The 10944-nt window shown below is 51.1% G+C and overlaps 1 protein-coding gene across 4 annotated transcripts in view; it reads left to right on the top strand.

Moving 5' to 3' along the window:
• Positions 1-1901: 1901 nt before the first annotated feature.
• The window catches only part of ZNF276 (zinc finger protein 276), a 332393-nt gene continuing 323350 nt past the window's right edge, over positions 1902-10944 (top strand). For 2 of the 4 annotated variants that reach the window (XM_029608213.1, XM_029608214.1), the window contains exon 1: positions 1904-2821. In XM_029608213.1, coding sequence (XP_029464073.1) covers positions 2557-2821 — 265 coding nt within the window. In that variant the 5' untranslated portion in view covers positions 1904-2556. Of the gene's footprint in view, positions 2822-10944 lie in introns of all 4 variants that reach the window. The other 2 variants (XR_003857676.1, XM_029608212.1) reach the window with 2 other exon arrangements.

The following is a 10944-nucleotide window of genomic DNA, read 5'->3' as shown; positions in this document are numbered from 1 at the left end:
GATTTAGGATTTATTTTTATTGGGTGAAGAAAATTGATCTCAAGTATCAGTACAGGGAGGAGACCTTGGAATGGGAGAGGAAGGGAGGAAGTTCAGGAATGGGGAGAGGAGAAAGGGAGGAAGTTCAGGAATGGGGTGAGGAGAAAGGGAGGAAAAAAAGGACTAGGGATGGGGAGGATAGGAAATGAAGACAATTCTGGACTGAGGAAAAGGAGGGAGAGAGTGGGGGAGGTTCTTGGATTGAGGAAGAGGAGAAGGGAGTAGGAAGGGTTGGGCAGAGGGTTCCAGGATCAGGGGAGAAGGGAGAGGTAGGAAGAAATGGAGGTTCCAAGATCAAAGGAGGAAGGATTTGAATTCCAGTGGGTGGGGAGTTGGGGAGGGAGGTGTCCCTACCATGTTCTGGTCCTGCTCCCTCCTTGCATCCTCTCTGTTAACATCCAACCCAATATGACATACGCATACACACACATATACTTGACAATAATCCCTTCTCTCTCACACACTTACTATGCTCTCAGCCAATCCTGCTCTCATTTCCCAGCCTCTTTTCTCACCCTTCAATGATCTCTGCTCGGCCCCTCCTAGTCTCCCTCAAAATGACCCCTGCTCTTCTGTTCCCTGCATGCTGCCCGGAGGGGCTGGATCAGGAAACAGAGTGCTGTTCTCTGCTGAGTGCTTTAGCACAATTGAAAAGCAGCAAATCTTCAGCCAGCCTGCTGCACCCCCCGCCAGATTTCTGCTGCCTTAGGCACAGACCTAGTGTGCCTATTGACAAATCCAGGACTGACTGGGGCAAAGCAGCAGATATTACTTCTACAGGTCCTCTATCCCGAACAAATATAGAAACAGAAAATGTGATGGCAATTGAGAGATATTAAGCCCATCTAGTCTGCCCAATTTAATTCCTGGTGCAATGGTAAGACATCTAATTAACATAAATGTCATTCACATACTGTATATCAAAAGAACATTTGCTGTATTTTACTTTTAAATACTAAGTACAAGGAATCATAGGAGCTGAGCTGTGCCATTGAAAATCCAATGTAATAGTTTCAATAATAGTCTGATGAAAATGAAGATTTTCTCCTTCTTGTTTTAGTTGTCATACCCTCTTCTTTCATTTTGTCTCTCTTCTGACTCCATTTTCCAGGTTCTATTTTCCAAATTAGAATGGAGGGGGAACAATGTTATTTCTCAGAATATTAAAAATGTGGATTATGAAAATTTTAATGCATTTGTATTAATATTAAATACTATGTATCTGGGTAGGGGGTTCCATCTAAGGTAGGCCAAAGAATAATACTCCTCTGGGGATATTGAGAATTCATCCCTTATAAGGGGGTGGGGGAGAATTGTGGAAGAATTGAGTTTCACTCATTTCACATGCTTCTCCTTGGGCCAGCCTCTGTTAGGAATAAGCGTCAGGAAATAGATCCCTCCCCTTGCCCCATTAATATCTGCTATTGATTTGGACTGGCCGCTGAAGCTGCTGGACTTTATGCACCACGTATATGCTACAAAATCAGAAATTGTATGATTCTGAGTTTTCTGCTGTCCCAGGAGAATGGGTAGGAACTGACATGGTGAAATAACTATTGCAGGGAGTTCCCATTCTTGCAAGGGCGCTGTCTCCTCATTCCCTGCACTGAGTTCCCCCGGGGATACAGGTGACGCTGTCTCCTCTCTCACTGAACTGGATCTCCCAGGCCTGTAGATGGTATCTGTCCTCTGACTACTGGCACTGAGTCCCCCAAACCTGTAGGTGGTATTGTCACTTTGTGTACTGAGCCCTCCGGGGCTGCAAGTGGCGCTGTATCCCTTTCCTGCACTCTGTGCCTGTAGGTGGCCTTCTCTCACTTCCCTGCACTGAATCCTCTGCAGGTGGCGCTGTCTCTCCTCTCTTGTGCATTGAGTTGTACGCGACTGACGCCGTTTCCCCCTCTCTCTTCGTCTCCGGGTTTGTAGGTGGTGCTCTCTCCCCGGGTCCCTGCACTGAGTCCTCCGTGCCTGTATGTGGCGCTCTCTCCCGCGCTGGCCTCCATGGATCCCTCTTTTCAGGCCCCGTCTAACCGTTGCTGAAGCTGCAGATGGAGAGCTGAGCTCCGCCGCTCCTTCACCGGGACTAGGAAGGAAAGAGAGAGGACTGGGAGGAGGGCATTGGGGGCGTGGGAGGCTTTTGGTATCTAGCGGCGGTTGCTGTAGTTTGGGAGGCAGGTACTCGGGTGTCAATTTTTGGAGGGGGGACGGCGGTGACTGATACTCAGTGTCTGGGACAGGAGTTAGGGTGGGTGCCCCTCTCTGGGGCAGGAAGGGTGCCCCTCTCTGGGTAGGATCGGGGTGGTGAGTGGGTTCCCCTTTCTGGGGCAGGAGTCAGGAGGGTGAGTGAATGCCCCTATCTGGGACAGGAGTTGGGGTGGTGAGTGGCTGTCTCTCTGCAGAAGGAGCGAGGGTGGTGAGTGGGTGTCCGTCTCTGAGCAGGAGCAAGGGTGGTGAGTGAGTGTTTATTGGTGTTTGTGCCAGTCCCTGGGTTGGATTTGGCATTCCTACCGAGTGTAAATGAAGCGGGATCGGCGTGGGCGTTTTCTGACAGTGGGACAGGCACGTAGACTGGACCGGCACACAGAAGGTAGACAACGGGGTGGGCCAAGTAGATGCCGAAGTAGACCTCTGCAGGCAGCTGGTGGCAATCGGGCCAGAGTGGGTTGCCAAGACAGTGAGGTTGGGACAGATGGTGAAATCGGGGCTGATACCTTGCAGGATGATAATGGAGCCAAGATGCAACAGAGTCGGGAAGCAGAGACTTACTTTCCCCAGGCGTCAGGTATGTATCCTTAAAAAATGTATAGCGGGGAAACGAGAATAACGTTCCACTAGGACTTTCACCATGTAGTGCCAGTATCGGATGCATCGATGTTTTACAGATTGCATGCATACAGTGGCTTGCAAAATATTCGAACCCTAGAAAGTCAGCAGATTTGTGTGGATTACAAATGACACATACATTGTTCCAGATAGTTTGTTTATTGTAAACCAATATGCTCTTAAAGTAAAATTATTTATTTCTCTGCATTTTTTGTAAAATAAAATTTAAAATTGAAAAAAAGGTGAATGTTCTACAATGGAAAATCAAAGTCCAGATCTCAGTCCAATCAAAAATCTGTGGCACAATTTGAAAATTGCAGGCCATAATGTCATCCAACCAATCTAAACAACCTGGAGCATATCTGCCAGGAAGAATGGGCAAAAATAGCTCCCAAATAGTGTGCAAAGCAGGTAGAAATTTACACCAGAGAATTAAGTTGTTATTCTTGCAAAAGGTGGTTCTATAAAGTACTAGATTTATTCCACTTTTTGCAGCACTTCAAAGTGGATTACATTCAGGTACTATAGGTATTTCCCTATTCTCAGAGGGTTATAATTTAAGTTTGTACCTGAGGAAGATGGCGGCATAACGGTTCAGTGAAACGCCAGCTCTCTCTAAACTTCTCTGAAAAGTTTTTTCTTCGATAGATAATGCCCTCTAAGAGAAAGGGAAAGGTGAGGGTATTCCCTCCAGAGCCCCTACCTGGACCCAGCCAGCTCGACATCGTGCGTTTTCTGGCCCAAACAGTGAATTTGGAGGGAGCCGAGGAGGCCATTGCGAGCCCTGCTACAGGAGAGCGGAGTGCGTCGCCGGCAGAGACGTCCCTCAGCCCTGACCTTCGCGCACCTCCGGCGCAACGCGACCCCGTAGGAGCTGCTGCCCAGTCGCACTCGGACGATGTTTCCGGGGCGCCAGAGCTGGAGGGAGAGAGCTCCGGAACAGCAGAGGGAGAAGGACCGGCACGGATGCAACTGGACCCCGAGGAATTTGGAGAGGGGTCTGGTGCACCGGGAGAGCCCCTGGTAGTGGAAGGAGAGGCTCGAGAAGCCGGAGAAAACATCATTCTCCCGGTTACTGTTGGTGAGTCTGCGTCGGGGACATCGAGGCCAGGGGCTGTGACACTCGAGGCCATATGGGACTTGGTGGCAGGCCAGGGACTTTCGTTAACCAGATTGGAAAAAAAAGTAGATTCACTTAACTACAATATGCAACAGAAGATACTCGGGATCCAAGAACAAGGAACCACTTTGACAAATAAGATTACTGAAATTGAAAATAAGCTTCAAACAAATGCTAAAGTTAGTTCTGTTATTATAAAGGAGCAGTTAACATCTTCGAGACGCTTGGAGTTACTTGAAAATGGACTTAGAAAATTGAATGTGAGAATTCTAAATTTCCCCCACATTATGTGGGAAATGCCTTATACTACTCTAAAGAAATTTCTATCGGTGGGCCTAGGATTTACTGAACAAAACATTCCCTCTATAAATTTTTGCAGATTTCTAACAAATAGGGCAACTGCTAGAAATGAAAATAATGTTGAAATACCTTTAAATTTGACTGGGTTTTTAGAATCCTCAAATGTGGAGATAATTGACAGGAAAGTACTTCTAGTGTCGTTTATTACAACACAAGATGTTATGAATGTAATGAGAAATTATTTTAGGAATTTTCCTGTGAAATTCTGTGATCAGGAAATCAGGATATATCCTGATATGGCCCCGATTACTCAATACCGCAGGAAAGAGTTTTTATCATACAGACAAGATGTTATTTCATTAGGTTTTGTGTTTTCATTGCGGTATCCTTGTAAATGTCTACTAAAGAAAGGTGATGAAACTTTTGTGTTTTTCCAAGTTGAACAGTTAAAACAGTTTATTGAAGCCCGTAGGCCAGCAACCTCTTCTCCCAATGTCCAGAGTTAGGTCAATTTGTTATTATCACTGTGAGTAAATTATGTTAAGCCTATTTCTGAAAAAGTTTTTTCTTTTCCTTAGGGCTCCTGTCAATATTTGGTTTGCCTTCTTGGGTGATATTTTATTTTAAGGGTAATGTGTAAATCCCCTTTATATAGTTTGCTGTTGAGGTTTATAATTAGAGATATTATATAAAAGATAAATATTTTTCTTTTTTCAAACATTTAAGATTGTATGATTTAATAATATGTGACATTGTGTAATGCAACTTTATATGGAAGGATTTCAATAATGTAAAATTGAAAATTATAAATAATAAAAAAAAAAAAAAAAAAAGTTTGTACCTGAGGCTTACCAAAGTCACAAGGAGCAACAGTGGGACTTGAACCTTGGTTTCCTGGTTCATAACTACTAGGCTACTCTACTGAAGTCTGAAGGGGTTGAATACTTATGCAAGCAGCATTTTGTTGTTCAATCACTCCTGTGTTGCTTTGGCCTTGTGCTTGGGATCATTGTCCTGCATTTTGAATTTTGGCCAGAAAGCTTCATTTTAGCTGGGTCACTCTGATGCTTTCTGGCAAACTCAGACGTGCTTTGATGTGGTTTTCTGCAGTAATGGCTTCTTTCCCTGTACGTACAGGATCAGTCCATCTTCTGGGTTTATTCATCCGTGCCAGCAGGCGGAGACAGAGAAAGTAAAATTGACACAGCTTTATATACCCTGTTGCCACCTGCAGTTCCCCAGTATTTCTCTGTCTCCAGCAGTGGGTGACTGATGCTTAAACCTGCAGTTTGGTCCAGTATTTTATTTTATTTTTTTTGATTTTTGGATTCTAAGTTGAGCCTTCCACCCAGGGGTCGGTGACCCTTTTGTACACCCGCTCCCCAAGAAACCGTGAGGTACACATCCGGTGGTCCGGATCCCTCCCTTTCACGAGTTGGCTCCCAAATTGGTTTTCCTCACTTTCCTCTCCTGTTTTAATTATCCTGCTGAATTGAGTTGGACAGCTCTCTTTAGTACTAGGAGGAGGAACTTTTCTGTGAGGCTGCTTTTAGAGCAGTAAAGTTTAAAAAAAAAAAAAAAAGTGAGGTAGCAGGAACAGGTAGGGATGACAGCTTGGGTCGACTCTCTTCTCCTCCCCCCCCCCCCCCAGTGCGGTTTCGGTGGGTTTTCCTCGGTGTTTTCGTTTTTTTTCACTTGCTTGTTTGTCAGGCCGCCAGCGATGCGATGGTGAGGGGGGTGGCTTGTTGCGCGTGCGGGTCGACTCCGTCGCGTCTGAATTGCCATGGCGGAGAGGTGTTTCTTCTCCTTCCCTTGCAGCTCCAAGCTCTTCTGTCCCGGTGAGGCGTCCTGATGCGGTAACCGCGGATACGGCGGCGACCTTGGATCCCGCAGCGGTCAGGTCTATGTTTTCAGAGCCTGGAGAGGATCTTCCTCCAGTTCTTTCCCCAGTGCTCCCAGGTCCTCTTGAGGGGCAGGAGGCCCCGGTAGAACCCTGGGGGGGGGGGGGCACTTTTTGCCTCCTGTTGACAGTGGGCGTGCTCCGGCTCTTTTTTCGCCTGAATTTGTGCTTTTTATGCACAAGGCATTTTTGGCACAGTATGAGGGGGTCGGGGTCTGGAGGAGGGGGTCAGCACCCCCGCCCCCCTTGCTCCAGAACCTGGTTTGTCCCAGGATGGGTCACTGCCTGACTCTGGCGCAGGTCAGGGCACGGCACGGGGCGTCACAGGTAGGCACTGTGCCTGCTAGAGTGTTGCGTGTGCCCACAGCAGTGCCACAGGGGGATCCCACAGGCCCATGGATGTCACTTGCCGGTACTCGGTGGACGCCAGTCAAGGTGATGATCTGGATCCTGGGCCTGCGGCAGAGGGGGATGACCCCAAGATCCTACGGTTGTTCCGCAGAGAAGAACTGGTGCTGCTCATTCTTCAGGTTCTGGAGGAACTGGGTCTCCAGTCTCCGCCTGATGACTCTCGCAAGGACGGTGCGGATCCAGTTTTACAGGGCATGCGGCGTCCCTCCTCCGGGTTCGCGTACCATGAAGCCACTAAGACGTTGGTGGAGCAGGAGTGGAATAATCCAGACGCGGGTCTGAGAATCGGTTGGGCTAACAGACCCTAGAGTTGTTTGCCCTCCCTAAGGAGGATGCCGCGGTCTCTGCCGTCACGAAGAAGACGACCATCCCAGTTGCGGGAGCGGCAGCTCTGAAGGACGTCCAAGATCACAAGCTGGAGATTGAGCTCAAAAGGACTTTTGAGGTTTTGGCTTTGAGTCTCCGCGCGGCTATTTGTTCCAGCCTCATGCAGAGGGCATGCTTACGCTGGGTGCAGCATTCCCAAGAGGAGCAGACGCCTCCTGGTTTGCAAGCAGCTCAGGCAGACCGGTTGGAAGCAACAATTGCGTTTTCCTAGCGTGTAGCAGATGGACTCAAAACAAGTGGGATATAGTGTGCTCGTGCTAGCAGTTGGAGACGGATCTGACGTCAGCACGGGTACATATACCCCCACAGGAAGTGTAGCAATTCAGTAATTTCCGTCTCCAAAGCAGTTTGGAGCTCCCTCACGCTCGCTAAGTGTGTTTCCAAATTCTACACGACTAAATTCATAGAAGAAACCTACATGAAGATGAGCCCCGCACTCCTGCGGTGATACCAGTCGGTCCCTCCCCCAGTTGAGTTTCCCGAGGCGATTTCCGTGGTCCCTCGGAGGTAAGTGCCTCGGTCCGGTGGCCGGCTCGCGGCAGGGACCTAGCCCCCGAGTGAGAAGGGCTCGGGCGCGGCATAGAGGCAGCCTCGGTCCCGGCGTGGACATGGCCCCCGAGCGAGACGAGTTCGGGTGCGGCCCAGAGGCAGCGGGTGCACTTCCTCGAGCGCGGCGGTGACGGTACTTACCCTCTCCCCCCGCAGCCGGAGACCGCCTGGATCGCAACCGGGAAGCGCCGAAGACAAGGTAAGGCATACATCTTTACTTGGTCTCCGAGGAAGTGAGGCTTTGCAGAGTCTGCCTAGGTGGCAATCCGCCACGGAGGTCGCCATTTTTCTGCCTGGTTTGTTAGGCGCATGGTGTAAAGCGCACGTTTATAGGCGCCCGCTGATAAGCGTCCGTTCCTAGACGCACATGGAGAGTAAGAGAGCGCAGGCATCAGCGGAGCTGGCCCCTCCAACATCAGGCATGAGCCTCTGCTCAGCATGCAACCTCAGAGCTACACAGAGCGAGGAAGCAGGCCAGGACCGGTCACAGCCCAGCGTACTTGCCAGTTCCTCAGGGAACACCCCGGACCTAGCCGGCAGTAGTGAGCAGCCGGGGACCCCGAGGGACCTGGTACCCCTTAGACCAGATCCTGCTTCGCTCTCCTGGGTGGAATTATTCAAGGGGATTCATGCCTTTGTCTCAATGCAGGCTGCTCCCCGAGCGGGTCCATACATACCGGGTGACCCGGCCCCTGGACCCTCAAGGCCTAGGCACGGCCACGCGCCACCCGGGACCCCCACTTATGGGGATTCAGATTGCCCTGAGGAAGAAGACGAGTCCCCCGAGGAGGGAGAACTTCCCTCGGGGGTTGAACCATATCGGACCATGAGGCGCTTCTTCTTGAGAGGGGATTTCCCAGGCCTGATCTCTCAATACCTGTCGGAACTGGCTCTTCCGGGCCATGATGCCCCAGAGGAACCGAGAATGAACCCCCTGTTGGAGGGCCTGCGCCAAACGTCTCACCATTTTTCACTCCTACAAGTAGCTCAGCAGTTAATCGATCTGGAATGGAATACGCCGGAGGCCTCATTCAAAGGGGGTCGGGCCTTGGCTGGCATGTATTCCTTAGACCCGGCAACCAAGGAGAAGCTGGCGTGCTCCCAGGTAGACACCATGGTTAGCGCAATTGTGAAGCGCACCACCATTCCAGTGGAGGGGGGGGGGGACGGCCCTCAAGGATACACATGACCGGCGCATGGACACCATTCTGAAACAAGCCTTTGAGGTGGCAGCCATGTCCCTATGGATTGCGACCTGCTGCACCGTGGTGGCACGTTCCTGTTTATCACAGGCTAGGAGCAACACCCTGGGAGAGGAAATGGAATCAGCTCTCTCATTCCTCACTGATGCAGCCTCCGACCTAGTCCGTACGGCAGCCAAGGGAGTGTCATCCTCAGTGGCGGCCAGGGAGACAGCTCTGGCTACGTAATTGGTCGGCCGACTCCTCCTCCAAGACGCGCCTCACGAGAATGCCCTTTGAGGGATCCCTCCTGTTCGGCAGTGACCTTGAGAAACTGGCCAATAAATGGGGCGCCTCTCCATTACCCCGTCTACCAGAAGACCGGTCAAGGAGGAACCAGCGCCCCTTCCCCAGACCATCCAGAGGTAGAAACTCTCAGCGCTTCAACCCTTACAGGACTCACTACCAAGCACCTCGTTCACAGGCCAGGAACCAGTCCTTTCGGCCTAAGCACAACAAGAGGGGAACCGGCTCGGGTTCGGGTCCCGGCCGTACCCCACAATGACAATCAGCCGACCCATCCGGGGGTCGCGGCCACGGGGGCAGGCTGTCCCTTTTCTACCGCAGGTGGGTGGAGATTACCTCGGATCAGTGGGTCCTCGCCATCATCCAAGAGGGGTATTACCTGGATTTTCTTCGGCTTCCGCCGGACAGGTTTGTGGAATCTCCTTGTTCGCCTATCAAGAGGACGGCCCTAGAAGTCACTTTGCGGAGGCTCCTGTCCCTAAAGGCCATAATCCCAGTGCCTGCAAGGGAGATGAATTCTGGGCATTATTCCATTTATTTCATCGTGCCCAAGAAGGAGGGCACTTTCCGGCCCGTCCTGGACCTCAAGTCAGTCAACCGATACCTACGGGTCCCCAGCTTTCGCATGGAAACTCTGAGGTCTGTCAAAAATTCAGTACAGCCAGGGGAGTTTCTCACATCCCTAGATCTGTCGGAAGCCTACCTGCATATCCCAATCCATCGGGATAATCAGCGCTATTTACGCTTCAATGTCCTGGACCAGCACTTCCAGTTCCGAGCTTTACCCTTCGGGTTAGCCACCGCGCCGCGGACCTTTACCAAGGTCATAATAGTAGTGGCAGCGTCCCTCAGGAAGGAGGGAATCCTCGTCCATCCCTACCTGGACGATTGGCTGATCTGGGCGAAGTCACCGGAGGAGAGCTGCCAGGCAACCAACAGTTATAGCTCTTCTGGAAAGCCTAGGATGGGTTGTAAACTTGAACAAAAGTTCCCTACAGCCTTCTCAGTCGCTGGAATACCTAGGAGTCCGATTCGACACCCAGGAAGACAGGGTCAGCCTGACCTCCAAGAGAAGATCAAAGCTCTGGAATCGTCTGCAAGCCCTGCTGAGCGCCACTCGGCCCACAGCTTGGGATTACTTACAGGTCCTCGGCCTTATGGCATCCACTCTGGAGGTGATACCATGGGCACGGGCTCATATGAGACCATTACAATGCGCCCTCCTATCTCGATGGAGCCCACGATCACAGAACTACACCACACACCTACCTCTACCAGCCAGAGTGCGGAATCAGATACGGTGGTGGTTGCAGCCCGGCCACATGAGCCGGGGGGTCAAGAATGTCCTCCCCTACCTGGACCCTGCTCACTACGGATGCCAGCCTGAACGGATGGGGAGCACATTGCGAAGAACTCGCCGCCCAAGGGTGGTGGAACAGAGAAGAGTCGGGGTGGAACATCAACCGACTAGAGGCACGGGCAGTCAGGCTAGCGTGCCTGCGATTTGCCCAAAGACTTTGCAACAGAGCGGTCAGAGTGATGTCAGACAATGCCACCACTGTGGCATACATCAACCGACAGGGCGGAACCAGAAGCCAACAGGTATCCTTAGAAATAGCCCCCCTGATGACTTGGGCGGAAGCAAATCTCCAGGATATCTCCGCCGTCCACATCGCCGGGAAGGACAACGCCTTGGCAGACTTCCTCAGCAGAGAAAGCCTACATCCAGGGGAATGGCAGCTGTCGCCCTCAGCTTTCCAGATGATTGTGGATCGGTGGGGGATGCCGGGCATGGACCTACTAGCGGACAGGTCCAACGCTCAGGTACCCAGATATTTCAGCCGCAGGCGGGATCCTCTATCCCAGGGGATCGATGCCCTGGTACAGCCATGGCCTCAGGGGATCCTGCTATATGCCTTTCCTCCATG

The sequence above is a fragment of the Rhinatrema bivittatum genome, chromosome 7 (assembly GCF_901001135.1).
Source record: "Rhinatrema bivittatum chromosome 7, aRhiBiv1.1, whole genome shotgun sequence".
Lineage (NCBI taxonomy): Eukaryota > Metazoa > Chordata > Amphibia > Gymnophiona > Rhinatrematidae > Rhinatrema > Rhinatrema bivittatum.
Note: the sequence above shows the minus strand (reverse complement) of the source record. Positions and strands in the feature narration are given on the sequence as shown.